Here is a 21,191-nt window from a genome sequence, read left to right as displayed (position 1 = left end):
GTGTGTTTCTCCAACATCACCACCATGTCTAATAATTTACGCTCATGTCTGATGGAGACATTGGTAGCATCTGTAGTCTTGTGTGGCAGAAGGCTGGAGGGTGTCTAAAATGGATTTATTCAGGAAAGTCCAAGAGTTTTGGCTAGTGGAAATCCAAACACAAGAATTATATACATCATTAAAGACAATGGAACATATAAGGTCAAACCATTAAAAATGTATAACTGAGAATTGGGACCGCAAACCAAGCCATTACCAAATACAGGGTGTAAATACACAGATTAGTGGGGGAAACAAGTGAAACTACCCTGGTAGAAGGGTAGACAATGATACCTTATGATAAGATTTTTGAATGTTTCTAAATATGTATATGATTAAGGTTGTAGTTTATTAATATATTAAACAATAATAAGATAAATTTTCTTGAGAAATGTTGCATACACCCTAGAAATGTGTCATGAATCTTAAGACTTAAAAGCCCTTTTCTTTACAACTACATATCTATTTTTTTATTTTTATTATTCATCCGAAGTATTAAAACAGGTCATAGTGGCATTATTGTTCTCACTATGTTTAGCACAGGTAAAAGCAGATGATGTCATTTTGCTACTTCTTCATTCGAGCATTCAGAAGATGTACAAAGCCCTGCTTCAGAGAGCCCTGCATCTCCTCGTTTCTGTGTCCACCTGAAAGAGAGCTTTGATCTGATGTGTATTATCACGGTTGGACCGGAATGATAAATGCACTTTTCTCGTTTGTGATTTGTAAGTGAAATTAGTTCCACTGTGAGTGTGCTGGTTGAAACAGTCAGGCTCTAACAGTACTGTGTATGCAAACCACACAGGAGCACAGTGCATCTCATTCAAGTGGGAAAAAAAGAGTGACTCTGAATTGACTATGGTGGAAATTATTCCTAATGTCAACTATATACTGAACCTCAAACCTTAGTGCGTATTAAAATATTGCCGTTCCCTGTAATATCAAACAGTTGTATTTGATTAATAATTAAAAATTTGTCTGTTTATATATAGTACGTTCAGTTTTAGGTTGTATAAATTATTGTGGATATTGAACCCATTGCTGTTTCTTGTCCTAAAATAAAAGGTAAAAGACACGTTAGTTTATCTATTGTGCCAGTTCATGGCATTTTGTGACCCACTGGATCAGATTGCTTTCCTGGCTCAACACAAAACCAGTATTGAGGGAACAGGGGACTTTGCCAAAACCCCCCCCCCCCACCACCACCCTTCCTCTTCTTGGCTTTTAACTTTTCTCTCTCTCTTTCTTTTTTTTTTATGTTTATTACTTTGGATGCTAATACTGCCACACTCAATCTTTTAGCCTTTGGGTGGTCTCCTGTGTGTAAAAAAGTAAAGACTACTTTAAACAAACACAGGGAGACGACTGTCTCATGAGTTTGCAGTTTAGCTGATTAAAGCTGATTAAACCTCGGCTGACCTTCTTATTCCAGCCAGTTAGGCTTAGTGCAGCCTCAGAGGAATTTAATTAAATTAAATTTATTTTTATTTGTATAGCGCTTTTAACAATGAACATTGTCTCAAAGCAGCTTTACACAGATAATGCTGTGATTAAAAATGAATATGTTCTTTATGAGTAAGTTTGTCCCTGATGAGCGAGCCGGTGGCAACTGTGGCAAGGAAAAACTCCCCGAGATGGCATAAGGAAGAAACCTTGAGAGGAACCAGACTCAAGAGGGAACCCATCCTCATCTGGGTTACACCGAATGTCCATTTGTGGCAGGTATACAATGTTGCGGGGTACAGTGATGATGATCAAAAGCGAATTGTATTCCTGAATTTACTACTTTGCTCATCTGCAATTGATCCAAGAGTCAACTCTACTGCTTTTGTCCAATGACCTGACTGGACATCTACATCTACAAGTCTTGCCTACCATTTAAATATACAATAAACCATAAATAAACCATGCAATTATTGCATGTACAGAGTTAGAATTTTTAGTTTGTAGAGCTTAATTATTGTATATCAGTACATAATTTTCAGAACTAATTAAAAATTATATAAGCAAAAGCACTAGCAAATGCCAACTCTAAAACATGACATAATTTCAAACCAGCAGTATGACAGTAAATGAGCAAGTTGCATTAATTTAAGATATACAGTGAGGAAAATAAGTATTTGAACACCCTGCTATTTTGCAAGTTCTCCCACTTAGAAATCATGGAGGGGTCTGAAATTGTCATCGTAGGTGCATGTCCACTGTGAGAGACATAATCTAAAAAAAAAAATCCAGAAATCACAATATATGATTTTTTAACTATTTATTTGTATGATACAGCTGCAAATAAGTATTTGAACACCTGAGAAAGTCAATGTTAATATTTGGTACAGTAGCCTTTGTTTGCAATTACAGAGGTCAAACGTTTCCTGTAGTTTTTCACCAGGTTTGCACACACTGCAGGAGGGATTTTGGCCCACTCCTCCACACAGATCTTCTCTAGATCAGTCAGGTTTCTGGCCTGTCGCTGAGAAACACAGAGTTTGAGCTCCCTCCAAAGATTCTCTATTGGGTTTAGGTCTGGAGACTGGCTAGGCCATGCCAGAACCTTGATATGCTCCTTACAGAGCCACTCCCTGGTTATCCTGGCTGTGTGCTTCGGGTCATTGTCATGTTGGAAGACCCAGCCTCGACCCATCTTCAATGCTCTAACTGAGGGAAGGAGGTTGTTCCCCAAAATCTCGCAATACATGGCCCCCGGTCATCCTCTCCTTAATACAGTGCAGTCGCCCTGTCCCATGTGCAGTAAAACATCCCCAAAGCATGATGCTACCACCCCCATGCTTCACAGTAGGGATGGTGTTCTTGGGATGGTACTCATCATTCTTCTTCCTCCAAACACGTTTAGTGGAATTATGACCCAAAAGTTCTATTTTGGTCTCATCTGACCACATGACTTTCTCCCATGACTCCTCTGGATCATCCAAATGGTCATTGGCAAACTTAAGACGTGCCTGGACATGTGCTGGTTTAAGCAGGGGAACCTTCCGTGCCATGCATGATTTCAAACCATGAAGTCTTAGTGTATTACCAACAGTAACCTTGGAAACGGTGGTCCCAGCTCTTTTCAGGTCATTGACCAGCCCCTCCCGTGTAGTTCTGGGCTGATTTCTCACCTTCCTTAGGATCATTGAGACCCCACGAGGTGAGATCTTGCATGGAGCCCCAGTCCGAGGGAGATTGACAGTCATGTTTAGCTTCTTCCATTTTCTAATGATTGCTCCAACAGTGGACCTTTTTTCACCAAGCTGCTTGGCAATTTCCCCGTAGCCCTTTCCAGCCTTGTGGAGGTGTACAATTTTGTCTCTAGTGTCTTTGGACAGCTCTTTGGTCTTGGCCATGTTAGTAGTTGGATTCTTACTGATTGTATGGGGTGGACAGGTGTCTTTATGCAGCTAACGACCTCAAACAGGTGTATCTAATTTAGGATAATAAATGAAGTGGAGGTGGACATTTTAAAGGCAGACTAACAGGTTTTTGAGGGTCAGAATTCTAGCTGATAGACAGGTGTTCAAATACTTATTTGCAGCTGTATCATACAAATAAATAGTTTAAAAATCATACATTTTGATTTCTAAATTTTTTTTTTTAGATTATGTCTCTCACAGTGGACATGCACCTACGATGACAATTTCAGACCCCTCCATGATTTCTAAGTGGGAGAACTTGCAAAATAGCAGGGTGTTCAAATACTTATTTTTCTCACTGTATATGCCTATAATCACAGACCGAGAATTCACCACCAATAGGCCTGACATTGATATCATATCTATCTATCTATCTATCTATCTATCTATCTATCTATCTATCTATCTATCTATCTATCTATCTATCTATCTATCTATCTATCTATCTATCTATCTATCTATCTATCCATCCATCCATCCATCCATCCATCCATCCATCCATCCATCCATCCATCTATCCATCCATCCATCCATCCATCCATCCATCTTTAGAGATTAAGTAGGGAAATTATGCTGGTTCCAGGTCTGGGTGGAGTTTCACATTCATAATTCATTTTTTGGTACTTGAGTTTCCTCCTATTTTCCAAAAAACATTCCACTGAATAGATTCCATCCTAAACTCACACAAGTTGAAGGTAAATATGTAAGAAAATGATACCTGAGACAGAATGTCACTGAAACAAATTGTGTCAATGCCCATGAACATTTTACTAAGATAACTGCAACAGTTAAATATGCAATTCCTCTATGAAAAGTTAAATATGCCCCATAATTTACGAGCAGTGAGAAGAATTTTTATTAGAGGAAATATAAGTAGTTTTAGGGTCTTGGGTTTAATCTTGAGCCCTGGTTATTATCTGTGTAGAGTATTACATGCTCTTTTCCAGTCCACATGGGTTTTATCATATTCTTGTTTCCCTTTCATGTCCTAAAAACATGCCCTATAGCCGGATTGGCTAATTTCCCATAGGAGTGGCTTTTGCTTTCCTGTCTATCGTGTACTATGCAATGAGGGACTTTAGGATGGACTATAACACTGAATGCTTTGTTAGTGTATGGTCACTTTCCTTTAAATTTTTACTGTAATGGAAAATGGTGTTTCCATAGAAAATGGTTTAAGGAATACACAATATGACTGCTGTAAGATTTATTCTCAAACTACAAACTAATGTCCTGTCCAGTTCATCAGAATCAGAATCAGGTTTATTGGCCAAGTGTGTTGACACACACAAGGAATTTGGTTCCAGCTGTTAGTTACTCTCAAACGTACAGACATAAATAAAAACCTATACATGACAAAACAGACACAACAAGACAAAAACAGACTATACAAGACAATACAGACAATACAGACAATGTGAGACAGTATAGACAGTGTGGGTAATAAATACGGATACAGACCAGTAATGTACATAAAGTGTGGGAGTGCATGGTAGTGCAAATGACAGTATTGTGTGCCAGGTATGATTAGAGAGTTTACTATAAAACTTTGTACAGTTTATAGCAGCAATAGTGTGTGCAACATATACAGATAATGTGATGACTGACAGTTCTGGGCAGTACTCATAGATGTGAAGCAGGGAATATAATTATGGTCAGTTGTTAGTGAGGGTGAATGCTTGGGGAAAGAAACTGTTCCTGTGTCTGGCAGTTTTAGTGAACAAAGTTATGTAGCACCTGCCAGAAGGGAGGAGCTGAAAGATGTTGTGTCCAGGGTGTGAAGGGTCATTAATGATTTTTTCTGCCCGGTTTCTGGTTCTTGTATGGTACAAGCCCTGGAGAGTTGGCAGGGGGGCACCAATGATTTTTTCTGCTGTTTTAACAGTTTTCTGCAGTCTGTTTCTGTCCTGTTTTGTTCCTGCTCCAAACCAGATGGGGATTGATGAGCACAGGACAGATTCAATGACTGCAGTGTAGAACTGTATTAACAGCTCCTGTGGCAGACTGTACTTCCTTAACTGGTGTAGAAAGTACATCCTCTGCTGGGCCTTTTTCAGAATCGAGTTTATGTTTGATTCCCATTTCAGGTCTTGGGAAATGGTAGTGCCCAGAAACTTGAAGTTCTCCACAGATGACACAGGGATGTTGGATATTGTGAGGGGGAGTAGTGTTGAAGGTTGTTTCCTAAAGTCCACTTTCATCTCCACAGTTTTGAGTGAGTTTAGCTCAAGGTTGTTCTGACTGCACCATAGCACCAGCTGCTTCCCCTCCTGCTCATATGCAGACTCATCACCATCTTGGATTAGTCCGATGAGCGTGGTGTCATCTGCAAATTTCAGGAGTTTGACAGTTGGGTCACTTGATATGCAGTCATTCGTATAAAGGGAGAATAGCAGAGGGGAAAGGACAAACCACCTTGAGGAGCACCAGTGTTCACCTGTTGTTTCCTGCCTGTCAGGAAGCTGGTGATCCATTGACAAATGGCAGGGGGTATAGTGAGGTTTAGAAGTTTGGAGTAGAGAATTCCCGGAATTATTGTGTTGAAAGCCGAACTAAAGACAACAAACAGAATCCGGGCATATGTTCCTGGGCAGTCAAGGTGTTGCAGAATGTAGTTTAGCCCCATGTTGACTGCGTCATCCACCGATCTGTTTGCTCGGTATGCAAACTGTAGGGGATCCAGCAGCTGTTCTGTCTCCTTCTTTAGATGGGCCAATACCAGCTTTTCAAAGGTCTTCATGACGACAGATGTCAGAGTGACAGGCCTGTAGTCATTTAGTACAGTAATGGAGGGTTTCTTGGGGACCGGGATGATTGTGGAGAGTTTAAAGCAGGAGGGCACCTCACACAAATCCAGTGATTTGTTGAAGATAGAGGTGAAGATGGGAGCCAGTTGGTCAGCACATGCTTTGAGACAGGAGGGGGAGACACCATGTGGGCCGGGAGCTTACCTCGTCTTCTGTCTCTGAAAGAGCCGATACACATCCTTTTCAAAAATCGTGAGCGCAACTTGAGTGCTGGGAGGAGTTGTAAGAGGGGATTCCAGAGGTGTGATGGGGGCAGACATTGGGCTGGGTTGGATGAGAGGTGTGAAGATATTGTTCTCAAACCTGCAGTAGAAGGTGTTGAGGTGTTGAGGTGTTTATCTTTTGTACATGCACAATTCTAGATGAATCCTAAACTATCCAATGTATATATTAACTAAATCTGGATTTTTTTTAAATTAGAGAATGTGCATTATAAAACTCATGTTGTTGAATTCGTTATTTGTGCTTTGGAACATCTGGTAAACATTTGATATCTGGGTTGGAGGGTTGGCACGCAGAGAGTTAATGAATGGTCTGCATGTGCTCACCGCATTTTGTGAATTTCCAACATGCTCCGACTTGCTGTGTGAATATGAGTGTGGTGAGCGACATTACATACGGAAAAAAGAACGGAAGCAATAAAGGATAAGAGATTGGAGATAGTGAATAAATAAATTAATGAATTGATTTGACACTAGGTTGCCAGGTACTTATCCAAACATCACAAAAAAAACTGTTTACTTGACTTATTGAAGAAAATTGAACAACGAGGCACTAATTATGTCGTCTGCCATTCGAAACATCACCTGTGTAAATCTTACAGCTACATGACAGACATTTGTTTTGTCTTGCAGGAAGAGAGCTTTGGGTGCTAATACTGGGTCAACATCCTAGAGAGCATCGTGTCGGCATTCCTGAATTCAAATACGTTGGCAACATGCATGGTAATGAGGTGAGACACACACTCACACAGATACCCTCTAAGTCAAACCTCTCTGTCTATATTCATTACTCCTGGAAACCATTGTGGCCAGTTTTATGCAGTAGCAAATAAAAGTGCTCTTTTTTATAACCGAACAAAACATTTTGAGAAATGCCTTCGACCAAGGCAAACGGAACCAGTCTTCCATGTCCATCTTTTTTGTTCTTTTTTCAAGGGATGCTGCATTTGGATTGGTTTGTTTACTGTGAATGCTGGCTTTAAATACTGTGTATTTTGTTTGGGGTCTGTTTAATATGGGAACATGAGCGTTATAGATGGCGGAGTCCTCAAAAAGTTTAGAGGGAAGCAGTGTGATACCAAGCAGAGAACATTTTCGATTAATTGCATATGTATACAAATAAATATATATTATTATATAAAAATATATATAAGTATCAGCCACTCTAATTGGACAGATATGTTGAAGCATAAAGAAATGTATTTATGTCTCTAACTAAAATAAATGTAGCATTCCTGAACAGAGACAAAGGATCTCATAACCCACCTCTCACTAATGCTAGTTTCACTTCAACAGATTAGTGAATCAAAGTATTGAAAGCTCTCACTTTTCTCTTACTAAAACTTGGAAAAAGAGTCATGTGAGTGGGGAAAAATGAAGAGTCACAAGTACTACTGTTCAAAATAATAATATTGAAATGTACTATATGGACAAAAGTTTGTGGACACATGACCATTATATTTGAATGTGCTTTTCAAACATTCCATTCCACATTATGTGTCCATTCGTACTACCTAAACTAACCTAAACTGTTCTGAGAAGATGATCCAATAGATTTTTGAGTGTGCTCGTGGAGATGTGTGCCAGGGGCGATTCTAGGATTTTTTTTAATGGGGTGGCACAGAGGGGGAGAAAGAACAAGGGGGGCCCATGGGAAAAGTCATGTGCCGAAACACAAGTTGGATGACATAAAAAATCTCTCATTTTTTATAACTAAAAACCATTGAACATACAATAATTGTTCTCAACTGCCCTGTACTTCATCTACCCGTCTTTGACGGTTTCTACAAGAAGACTTTGACTTTGTCTCCTTTCTATTTTTTTCCCACAAAATTCTGGCTAAAAATAAACAAACCTCTAATGTAATCAATATTACACAAATAGTATATTTAATAGGCATATTTTTATTTGATTAAAGAATTTTTTTTTAAATGTGAATTTGTCTTGGACATTGCAACTAAATAAAAAAATATAAGACTACCATGCAAAAACATTTGTTTATTCAATACAAACAGGTATTTACTATTTTACCTCTTAAAATTCCAAGTGTCGGAACATTTTTTTGTTTTTTAACATAATTAAAACCCCACATTTTAGCGTTTACCACGTTACTGCAGACTATTTGAAAAAGTGTTTGTGCCTTTTTATATATAAATGTACAGGAAATAATTGCCAGTGAACCAGTAAGTAGGTGGGTTCTGCTTCAAGTGGTGCTACGCTGCCTATTATCGTATAACTTTAGCAGGAGATTTTAAATGCACCCGAATTGCTCCCGCACTACAGATGTTATACTCTGATCAGTCTATGCCGTTGCATTTTTTAGGGTGCCACCCCATGCCCCCTCCTTAGATACCCCCCGATTTGTGCTCATTCAGCTACATAAGTGTTAGTAAAGTCAAAACTAACAAAACCACATGTAGTGTGAGGAGGCATGGGGCGAAGTCTGCGTTCCAGTTCAGGTGAATCGAAAGGTGATCATTAGGGTTGGGGTCGGAGCTCTATAGCAAGCCACTAAATATCTTTCACTCAAACCCATATTAAGCAAATCTTTATGGAGCTGGCTTTGGGCACATTGGGCAGCATTGTCATGCTGGAACAGGTTCAGGTCTCCTAGTTCAAGTAAAGGGGAAAATGTTTTGCTACTGCAGCAAAGACAATTGTGCGTTTCCAAATTTGTGGTAGCATTATGGCTGGAAAAGTACGGTGTTCCAATACTTTTATTAGAGTGTATGTGGATGCTGTAAATTGACAATGTTGGTACTTAATTGCAAAGCTGTTGCTGTCACTTGAGACTATTGTTTGCAGAGTTGTGATTCTTTGACCTCTGAACTTCACTGTGGTTATGGAATTTATTGGATCACACACTTTACACATACAACATCAGTACCTAACTTTAATAATGCACTTGTCTAATGGGCCTAAAGGGATATTCAAAAACCACATACAAATCTTATATTCAGGTGTTCATATACTGTAATGTACTTGTTCCACTTAATGTAGTCTTCCTATCAGTTTTGGTTTTTAAACATATCTTTGTGGACGCTTATTAATACATACTTTTGTTCCTATGTAAAATAACAAATCTATGAGTGTAAATCTATTGTAGGTAGAATAATAAAGAAAACAAATGTCTGAACAGTTAAATCCTCTGTGTCATTTTGGTGTATTTTCTAAAGCAGATCTTTAGCTTGGAGCTTTAGTACAGCAGAGCTACACACTTTTTTATTACAATAGCAATGAGGTAAAACTGTTGTAAAATAGTGCTGACTGAGAGTATCTTAACACGAAGAACCACAAAGTAAATAAACCCTGCGGTTTTGGTGTAGCGCAGTGCAGCTGGTGTAGGCATTTGAGCTTATCTTGACAATATAACAGAGCCAGTCTGCTTTAGATAGCTCACACTGATTGAAAAGGATAAAGTCACAGAACAGAAATAGACATATCAAATGAGGTTTCAGCATGGTAGTAGCAAGGTGAACCTCTTTGCAAAGCTGTAAATGTCTCAAATGACACTTTAATCTGATTTCAGCCTGCCAGCTTCCAGCACCTGAAAAAGCCACCCACACACAATCATGTATTTCCTGTTATTGTGGGTAAAATTTTTCTATTGGCTTATATTCTGTATAAAGGTATGATATACTTGCTATACTCTACTCTAATCATAGCACCTTACTAGGGCTTGGATATATGAAAAAATATAAAAATATTGATTTTAGATATCAAAACAGAACATGCACTCTTGTGAATACTGCTGGTTATAAAGCAGTAAGTGCTACCAAATTATATAAATATTACTATAATGTAATAAATGGTAGTTTAGTTGTTAGCTGCTGGAACAGTATTGTGTCCAAGCACTGCTGCTCTTTAAATAGTCAGAAACAGTTTTCTATAAAGAAAACTTCATCGAGTTTGACATGAGAGTAACGAGGTTAATGCATTTATTTCACAGGGAACTGTTTGTATCAACTTTAACAAAGTATAGACAGACTCAATTTGATCTCTGGGCATTCAGGGCAAAGTCAGACTTGGATGTTATTTTTATTGTTTTTTCTAAATGATAATTTCTTATCATTCTTAATGATTTTTTTAATGACACTCAAGAGCAAAGGTAATTAAATTTTTTATCCAAAATTAGTAAGTACCGAAATGTTTCTATGCATAAATTTTGGGTGCTCATTTTTTGTGCCGATCCCTAACCATAACGTAACTTTAATAAGCCTAAACTTTAAACTCAAGAAGACTTATATATTTTTTTGAGATGTGTGGGGTGACTGTCTATCTATCTATATCTTTTCGAGAATACAGGTAGTTTCATAGTTATGATGGTTTGACTTACGATTGTTCGATCTTTAGATAGCAATATGACAAAAATTTTAAATTAACAAATTTTTTAGACAAATGTAGTTGTGTATATGCAGTATGATACGTTGGAACTCTTCTAGGATACGTTTGGATGTCACCAGTGGTCGACAGATTTCTGTTGTCTCGTGTACGACTGTATGTTTTCTCTGTGTTTTTTGTGTTTCAAAGCCCAATTTAAGCTCTTGTCTCTCACCTTTTTCTCCTTTTCTCTCAAGCGGAGCATGCTGATCAGTCTCATCAGCTACAGGTGTTTCTTACTGCTCGTTTCATCCAGTTTCGCCCTCCACTTGTGAACTGGCTCTCGCCCACACACCTGCTGGCACATACATATACATATAGATATATAGTGTAATGTTTATACAGTGCCTTGCAAAAGTATTCGGCCCCCTTGAACTTTGCGAACTTTTGCCACATTTCAGGCTTCAAACATTAAGATATGAAACTGTAATTTTTTGTGAAGAATCAACAACAAGTGGGACACAATCATGAAGTGGAACAAAATTTATTGGATATTCCAAACTTTTTTAACAAATAAAAAACTGGAAAATTGGGCGTGCAACATTATTCAGCCCCTTAACTTTCAGTGCAGCAAACTCTCCAGAAGTTCAGTGAGGATCTCTGAATGTTCCAATGTTGACCTAAATGACTAATGATGATAAATAGAATCCACCTGTGTGTAATCAAGTCTCCGTATAAATGCACCTGCACTGTGATAGTCTCAGAGGTCTGTTTAAAGCGCAGAGAGCATCATGAAGAACAAGGAACACACCAGGCAGGTCCGAGATACTGTTGTGGAGAAGTTTAAAGCCGGATTTGGATACAAAAAGATTTCCCAAGCTTTAAACATCCCAAGAAGCACTGTGCAAGCGATAATATTGAAATGGAAGGAGTATCAGACCACTGCAAATCTACCAAGACCTGGCCGTCCCTCTAAACTTTCAGCTCATACAAGGAGAAGAGGGGGAGGCCCATGATCACTCTGGATGAACTGCAGAGATCTACAGCTGAGGTGGGAGACTCTGTCCATAGGACAACAATCAGTCGTAAACTGCACAAATCTGGCCTTTATGGAAGAGTGGCAAGAAGAAAGCCATTCCTTAAAAGATATCCATAAAAAGTGTCGTTTAAAGTTTGCCACAAGCCACCTGGGAGACACACCAAACATGTGGAAGAAGGTGCTCTGGTCAGATGAAACCAAAATCTAACTTTTTGGCAACAATGCAAAACGTTAAGTTTGGCGTAAAAGCAACACAGCTCATCACCCTGAACACACCATCACCACTGTCAAACATGGTGGTGGCAGCATCATGGTTTGGGGCTGCTTTTCTTCAGCAGGGACAGGAAAGATGGTTAAAATTGATGGGAAGATGGATGGAGCCAAATACAGGACAATTCTGGAAGTAAACCTGATGGAGTCTGCAAAAGACCTGAGACTGGGACGGAGATTTGTCTTCCAACAAAACAATTAACCTAAACATAAAGCAAAATCTACAATAGAATGGTTCACAAATAAACATATCTAGGTGTTAGAATGGCCAATCAAAGTCTATAATACCTGAATCCAATCGAGAATCTGTGGAAAGAACTGAAAACTGCTGTTCACAAATGCTCTCCATCCAACCTCACTGAGTTCGAGCTGTTTTGCAACGAGGAATGGGCAAAAATTTCAGTCTCTCGATGTGCAAAACTGATAGAGACATACCCCAAGTGACTTACAGCTGTAATCGCAGCAAAAGGTGGCGCTACAAAGTATTAACTTAAGGGGGCTGAATAATTTTGCACGCCCAATATTTCAGTTTTTTATTTGTTAAAAAAGTTTGAAATATCCAATACATTTCGTTCCACTTCATGATTGTGTCCCACTTGTTGTTGATTCTTCACAAAAAAATTACAGTTTCATATCTTTATGTTTGAAGCCTAAAATGTGGCAAAAGGTCGCAAAGTTCAAGGGGGCCGAATACTTTCGCAAGGCACTGTACATTATGGTACTATACATTGCTCTGTTTTGCTAAATTATGTAATGTAATTTGTTAATTTCTTTACCCCAAACTGGTCACCATTTTTCAAGATGGTTCCTAGGTAGGCTAGGCCATGTCTCGACTTACGATATTTGATAAGACTGGGACTACCTGTATATGCAACATTATGCACCAGATGCAACCTTAACCTCAGAACCGCTAACCCTAGGATTAACCCAAATTTTCGGTAACCAAAACCATAATCTCAGTACACTAATCTCTAAAACAAACCTCAGAAACCTTAAACCTTAAACCTAATGCCGATAACCCTTACGCCAATCACAGACACCAGCCGCATGTTCAACACCCGAAACTGCAGATTTTGTACAATTCTATTAAACTTGGGTTAGAAAAATTGCATTTTCCCACAATATCATTAAGTCTTCAGACTCCCACACTCACACAAATTTTACATTACATATCTGCTAAAAAGACTTTAATACACAGTGCACAAGCACTACATCCATATTTACTTACAAGAGTACACTTATAAGACATACACAAAACTTAATGAGGACAAAATTCTAGGCAAGTTTAATATGGGAACCATGTAGTTCGGAAGGTTTTAGCTCAGTGGTTAAGGCATTGGACTCTGAATTGGAAGGTCATAGGTTCAAATCCCAGCACTATCAAGCTGCTACTGCTGGGCCCTTGAGCAAGGCTCTTAATCCTCAACTGCTTAGTTGTAAGTCGCTCTGGAAAAGAGTGTCTGCTAAATGCTGTAAATGCAGTAACAGACTGAAGTTTATAAAGACATTTTTCTTTTCTAATCTCTTTTCATCAGATTTAGGAAACTATGTCGCCAAAAACAGTTGATAACAGGTGAACTTGGTATCACAGTGAGGTTAGACTTCAGTGAAGGCGTGTCTAGTGTGCCTTTGAAGCAGTATAAACAGTCTCTATTGCTGAAACAAAGCACCTGCAGGCAGGAGACAGCCATCAGGGATGTTTATGTTTCTTAATGTCTTTGATGATAAGGGTTGGGTTTCAGAAGAGAACCTGGCGATCAGGAAGTTGTAATGTGTTAGTTTAAAGTAGACACAACTTGCACATACTGTATTGTTCAAAGTTTTTTTTTTTTTTTTTAAATAGAAGGCTCAACCTTCTTTTCCATGTTTTTTTTTATCTATCTCTCTATCACTTTTTCCTTTGCCTTGTCTTATTGCCCTGTTGTTTATTGTCCTAGCGTTATCTGTTTTTCCTTGTTTCCCATCTGTCTATTTTTGTCTTCCCTTCCTTTTCTCTCTTTCGTGTTTTTTAATTAGTAATTGTTTTTTTTTTTATGCGCGTGCATCTCTCCACGGTGTGCGTGATCGTCATTGTGAGACGTACTGACTTACACAGCAGGTGTGTCTGATTGCAGTGTGATTAGTAAGAGCAGCTATTGGGTGTTACTGCAAGGAAACAATAACAGTAATCATGTGGACGGGAACCGCTGAGACACATGAATGCAGACACACAAACACGTAGTTGGGTGTAAGGGCAGTCATTACTACATGCAGAGGGTGTGTGCTTCTGTGTGTGTCTCTGTGTGTGTGGCTTGCTCTAGAATGATGTCTCTTAAGTTTTCAAACTTAATAAAAAAAAAAAAGATCATCCAGTCATGACACAGAAACAGGTTCATGTCCCCTGGCTATAAAAACACGTTATCTGATGTAGGAGCAATCAGTTTTCATTAGTGTTAACGTTCTGACCCTAAAGAGGATCAGTTTCAACTGAAGTACCATTTTCTACTTCACTGCAGCCAGAAGCTCTTCATTACCCTCATCATGTAATTGGTTTGCATAATTCTTGGGAAGGACTGCAAAAAAGTAATCTGTCTCCAGTTTCTCAGAAGAGCGGTTGCCAAATTCTTAAATAATGTAGAGACTGGATTTTCAGTGGAAACATGTGTCTCTCCCTTCTCCTGGGGTATAGATGTCATTGGATTGGTAGATGCCCAGACAATAGGTGAGGCATTGCAAGAACAACAACAACAAAAAAATTATTCTCATGTGTTAAGTACAAAAAATGTGGTCCAGGGATGTGGTTTTATCTAAGAGACCTGTTCTTTCAAGGGCAGGATTCATTATACGTTTTGAGTTGCAATCAAATTTTTGATGGATGATACAAATTAATATTTTCCCCTTTCAGTAGAAGACTCTGAGCACAATATAGCATTATATAGCCGGGGGCAGTTCAGGGATTCAGATGACTGAAACGCGATCATTACTTTACAGCATTACCTAGCAAACAGAAAATTACAAACATACAGAATTGTTACTGTTGTTTTTAAAATAAATACATGACTAATGATTACCTCTTGGCTGTAGTATAAAACTTATCCATCTTGATCTATCTCAAATAGATTATTACATTGCTGCGAAATATCTGTTTTACAATAGATATAATTGGAAATGGTAGACAATAGTAGCGAACTATACAGAATTTTGCTGTATAATGCACCCCAAACTGCAGGTTTTTGTCTCCATCTGTACATCTTTGTATGTGTGTAGGTGGTGGGGCGAGTCTTGCTGCTGCAGCTGATCGATTATCTGACCCACAACTATATGAGCGACCCTTTTGTAACGAAGTTGATGAATGCCACTCGTATACACATCCTGCCTTCAATGAACCCAGATGGCTTTGAGTCATCAGGACGGGACTGCATGTATTCACCCGGCAGGTGAGAAAAAGAGAATTTGCGCTTATTTTCTATTTATACCTTTGACCCATTTATTTATTTTTTTATGCACAACGCACTGCATGATGGATTCTAGACGAGGGTTTGGTGGTTGTATGCATTCAGTATTCTCCTTAATGTGCATGACTTTAAAATAACAAAACTCCAGCAAAATAGCACACAACAGGAAAACGACTGGGGATTGGAACAATGGTTTTCAAAACAATCATCAGTAGACCTTCTAAACTATAGGAAAAACGAATTATTGTAAGGAAAACCTTTAGGGCAATAATGATGAGCGTGACCCAGCAACAGTCTAAACACAGATGTGCTGATGTGATAATACAGAGAGGAGCTGATGGATAATTAGCAGAGATGTTTTTCAGAAAGTGCATAAACTAAACGGTTGAAAGAGCAAACATTTGGGCGAAGTTACTCTTAGCAAGGAGTGACTGTTAACATCTTGGAAAAGAATTCATCATGAAAGCTGAACTGCATCCCATCTTTGGAATAAAAGCAAAAACAGATTTATAATAAACAATTATAATAAAAAAATGAAATAAACCCTAGCAATTATAATTATTACAGTAATGACACCATAATGAAACTATTTTTTTTATTAAAAGAAACTTTAATTAATTGCTTATAAAATTATATTGAGTGCTGGTTACAAAAAAAAATCTTATATTCAGAGCTGAATTATGTGTTTGTGCAGATTACCAGCATGTGGATCATGTCTCTGAAGTCTCTGTGTCTAGTGCAAGTTTTTCAGAAGTGATTAGATCACCACTTTCAGATGCAAGCAATTGCCTCAGAGTCTGGAAAACAAAAAAATCACGGCTGGAAAATAATTAAATTTTTTCTTTGCTGTGAGCTGTTACAAACGGAGAGATGATGAGTTGGAGGATGGCAAATATAGAAATAAACATCTAAAAGTAGTCTAATATATTATAACAGATGTGCTGCAGTGGTCCTTTATATATATATATATATATATATATATATATATATATATATATATATATATATATATATATATATATATATAATAAATATGTATTCTATATTTAAAACTGTAGAAGAAGTTAATGCTGATGATAATCTATCAATATATATATATATATATATATATATATATATATATATATATATATATATATATATATATATACACACCTATTGAATGTTTCTGTCATCTAATTCAAAGACCAGAGCAGCTCTATAGTATTGGTGGTGTGATGGATTGCCTTCCTTGCATCCACTGAGCAGAATGATGCATACAGCCATCTTTTTCATTTATAGATTCTGAATACCCATGTTTATTCACCCTGTGGCAGTTGGCATAAGATGCCATGAATTCCACTTGTAAGTCATGCTGGTTCCATACAAAATATCCTTCAGGATATATTTTAGGATCCTTCAGGAATCAAACAAATGGTTAGAAAAGGGTAGAAACAGGATCACTGTGTTTGGAGCTGGACATGAAATCCAAAAGCCCAGTGTGTCACTTTTGGTAAGCAGGACTGGCACTGAGAGATGAACTTGCAGGCACCAAGGGATTAAAACATGAAAGAAAATGCACTGTCTTTACATCATTGAAAGCTAAACTTTTTGTACAAAAATTTGCTCCTTTCTCAAAATGATTTTTCAAACATTGTGAAGCCGACGAAGAGAGAAAAAAAAAGAAAAAAAAAAAGAAAACCTTTATACTTAAAGCAGAAGTAGCAGGATGGAATTGAGAGAATAAAAAGACAAAATAACAGAGAGTGGCCGTGTGTAATGTAGTGCAGTCCTGGTGTGTTTTTCTTCTAGTATTTTTTTTATGTTATGGTTTCTTACCTTCCCTTAACTCTCGCTGTGAACTTCCTGTGAAAGCTGGCACAACAACATAAGACATTAGTTATATACCAAGCAAATCACCCACATCTGCTTTTAGTAGGTTTCCCTGACTTTTACCTTCCAACAAACAATGTGCATCAGTTTTAGCAATTAAAATAAAACATTTAAATTTAGCATATTTATTTCCTTGTGTACTGTACATGCCTCTGGGAATACAAAAAAAAAAAAATTCTTTGCAAAATGTATTTTATTTAAAACATTTTTTTCCACTACAAGCTAATCTCATTAAGAAGTTGAAATGTTGTGTAAAATTTTAATAAAAACAGAAAGCATTGGTTTGCAAATAAACCTCAATAGAAACATAAAAAACATCAAATGTATGAATGTGGGGAAATGTACAATTTTAAGTGAAAAATAGGTAATATTAAATTTGATGGGACAGGGGCAAAAAAAGGTCCGGTGAGCATAAAGCCCCTCCCTCGGGCAAGCTCGATGAGCGTTTTTTTACTCCCGGCGTCACAGCCTCCGCGTCGGGGCTTGCCCCGCACCTTCATGAAGTGTGTCGATGCGGCTCTGGCTCCCCTAAGACTTTAGGGCATCCGTGTCCTCAATTATATCGACGATTGGTTGATATTAGCTCAATCAGAGCAGTTAGCGGTCCAGCATCGAGATGTCGTTCTGGCTCACATGAAGAAGCTGGGGTAAATACTGGGAAGAGTGTGCTTTCTCCGTCAGAGAGAACCACCTATCTCGGCGTCATTTGGGATTCGGCGACTATGCGCGCAGCTTTCCCCTGCACGCATAGCGTCCATCCTCACGGCGGTCAGGAAGGTCAGAGAATGGCAGTCACTCACTGTCAAGCAGTTCCAGAGATTGCTTGGTCTCATGGCAGCAGCGTCCAGTGTCATTCCACTTGGCCTCCTGTACATGAGACCCCTTCAGTGGTAGCTCAGAGCTCGGGGGTTCTTTTGGAAGGGCAATCCCCTCCGCACGATCAAGGTCACACACCGATGCCTACGTGCCTTAGCTGCGTGGAGAGATCCCGGGTTCCTACTTCAAGGCCCCGTGTTAGGAGTTCCCAGTCATCGCATTGTGCTAATGACGGATGCGTCCCTCACGGGATGTGGAATGGTCATGAGTGGCCTATGGTTCTATGGGACAGTGTCCATCTGAGGTGGCACATCAATTGCCTAGAAATGCTGGCCTTGCTTCTGGCTTTGAAGCACTTCCTCCCGGACCTCAGAGGCAATCACGTGTTGGTCCGCTCAGATCCTCCTGTGGCCCAGGGAAAGCTCCTCTACTTCTGAGCAGCTTCTATTCTGGGCCGCTTGAATGAAGCAGCAGACACCCTGTCGAGACAAGGGTCCAAGCCTGTGTAGTGGTGCCTCCACCCTTACGTGGTGGAGCAGATTTGGGAGAAATTCGGGACAGCCCAGGTAGACCTGTTCGCGTCTTTGGAGACATCGCACTGTCCCCTACGGTTCTCCCTATATTCACCAGCCCCGTTGGGACTATATGCTATGGCGCAACTGTGGCCCCGCTGCGTTTTTACGCTTTTCCCCCCGTCGCGCTGTTTCCGGGAGTTCTGGAGAGAATTTACCGGGACGGAGTCTGTCTCCTCCTGTTAGCCCTTCGGTGGCGTCCGTAGTTCATGGACCTGGTGGCTCTCCTTGAACAGCCTCCATGGGAAATTCCTCTGAGGAGAAATTCCTTACCCCCGCCCCAAGTTGTGGAAGCTGTGGCTGTGGCCCCTGAAGGGGCACAGCTCAGAAGCTTAGGTCTCTCCAACGAGGTGGTAGAGACCATTCTCCAATCCAGAGCTCCCTCCACGAGGAGGTTGTATCCTGGGAGATGGCGTCTGTTCACTGCATGGATCTCTTGGCACCAACTGGAGCTGGAGCAGATGGAGTTTCTGTTGGCTCCGTCCACCATTAAAGTCAAGTCAAGTCAAGTCAAGTTCATTTATATAGCGGTTTTCACAACAGACATTGTCTTAAAGCAGCTTTACAGAAATCAACAGTCAAGGTGAATGGTGTGCATTTATCCCTGATGAGCAAGCCATGGCAAAAGTCTATGCATCCGCCATTTCGGCTTATCATGCCCCCGTGTCCGGGCATTCACTGGGCAGAGACCCACTCCTAACGAGTTTTCTCCGCGGCACCCGGAGGTTGAGATTGGGCGCATCCCAGAGTGCTTGGTTGGGACCTGGCCGTAGTGTTGGAGGCTTTATCTGAGTCCCCCTTTGGCCGAGACTTTGTGGAGGCACTTGTCCATCAAGACCGCTTTCTTGCTGGCCGTCTGCTCTCTGAGGAGAGTATGCTATTTACATGCCCTCTCTGTGGCCCCCTCTTTCCTAGAGTTTACTCCAGGCATGACCAGTGCCTTCCTGCACTTTAGAGGGGGTTACGTCCCCAAGGTGCCCTCGGTTGTCCCATGACCTGTCAGGCTCCAGGCATTCAACCCTCCTCATTCCTGACCCCAGACCAGTAAAGGTTGAACCGGCTGTGCCCAGTCCGAGCACTGAACTGTTATGTACACTGTACCAGTCCCTGGAGAAAGACAGAACAACTTTTCATCTGCTATGGCCCTTCGAGGAGAGGCCTTCCTGCTCATAATCAGACGCTCAGCGGGTTATTAGGACGCTAGGGTTATTGACGCTATCACGTCTGCTTATGGGTCCTCTGGTCTCCCCGCTCCATTCGGGGTCAGAGTTTACTCGACTAAGATTGTGGCAACCTCTAAGGCTTGGTCCTCTGGAGTGTCCCTCCAAGACCTCTGTGACGCTCACCTTTATCAGGTTTTACAACCTTGACCTCTGTCCTTCGACTCAGTTGTGCTCATTCACACTAGTCAGGGACCGGACGGTTTGTTGTTATTGGTCTCTCGTTCCCAAAGCGTTCCGACGCAGCTCAAGTTCCTGAAAGGGAATGTCTCTAGGTTACGTATGTAACCCTAGTTCACTTAAGTGCTTTTTTCACGGTTACAGAAGCTGAAGCAGTCTTCTCTCCAGGTGCCTTTTATACTCCCTGGTCATGATGTCACCCCGCCGGTGACAGCCTGTCTTTAATTTTGTCTGATTAGACTAATTTCTCAGAACATGGACAATGCAGTCGCGTTCCCAAAGCGTTCCGATGCAGCGTCTCGTTCCCTCAAGGAACTAGGGTTACATACGTAACCTAGAGACGTTCCTCACCATTAAATTGTGAAGTCTTTAAATATTGCATCATCTACAATAAATAATATCATTGAAAGATATTTCATAACATGTGATATGGTTTCTATGTTCAATTGTGAATAAAATATGGTTTTATGGGATTTGCTAATTATTTAATTCTGTTTTTAATTACATTTTGTATCCCAACTTCTTTGGTATTGAAGATGTCATTTTATTTAGCAAATCTTGCATGATGGAGTGAATGACTGAATAAATGAATTATCAGGCAATGAGTCCATTATTACATTGTTAGAATAATTCTTTGTTTTCTCTAAAATTGATGTAAACATTTTCAATACAAATTAACTTGTGCATTTCTGACTGATGTGCGGCCCATTTTACCTTACAAATGGCTGTTACTAGCTATAGTACATACAGATGACAAAAGAACCTTTTTAGTTTTTGGTTCCTAATGTTTTAGTGGAGCATATGCCTGTTCTAGGTTGGATTGTTGCAAGAAATTTCACTGTGTCTTGTCTATTTTAGTTTTTGTTATAGCACATCACTAGTAGCTCCAAGCTCTGTCCTTGGTGAAGAACATTGGACTTTTGTGACATTAATATTATGGAGAAATACTGATATAGGAAAATATCCATCATATATTCTATAATATGTATTGAAA

The 21,191-nt window shown here is 39.6% G+C and overlaps 1 protein-coding gene across 2 annotated transcripts in view; it reads left to right on the top strand.

Annotated features, from left to right (window-relative positions):
• Nucleotides 1-21,191, top strand: part of cpm (carboxypeptidase M) — a 43,236-nt gene that overhangs the window by 10,025 nt on the left and 12,020 nt on the right. The window contains exons 3-4 of one of the 2 annotated variants that reach the window (XM_083528589.1): nucleotides 7,108-7,205; nucleotides 15,350-15,519. In XM_083528589.1, coding sequence (XP_083384715.1) covers nucleotides 7,108-7,205; nucleotides 15,350-15,519 — 268 coding nt within the window. The remainder of the gene's footprint in view (nucleotides 1-7,107; nucleotides 7,206-15,349; nucleotides 15,520-21,191) is intronic. The other variant, XM_083528590.1, reaches the window with a different exon arrangement.

The sequence above is a fragment of the Silurus aristotelis genome (assembly GCF_946808225.1).
Source record: "Silurus aristotelis genome assembly, chromosome: 24".
In the NCBI taxonomy this organism is placed as follows: domain Eukaryota; kingdom Metazoa; phylum Chordata; class Actinopteri; order Siluriformes; family Siluridae; genus Silurus; species Silurus aristotelis.
The sequence above is the reverse complement of the archived record's forward strand: the minus strand, read 5'-3'. Positions and strand labels throughout refer to the sequence as shown.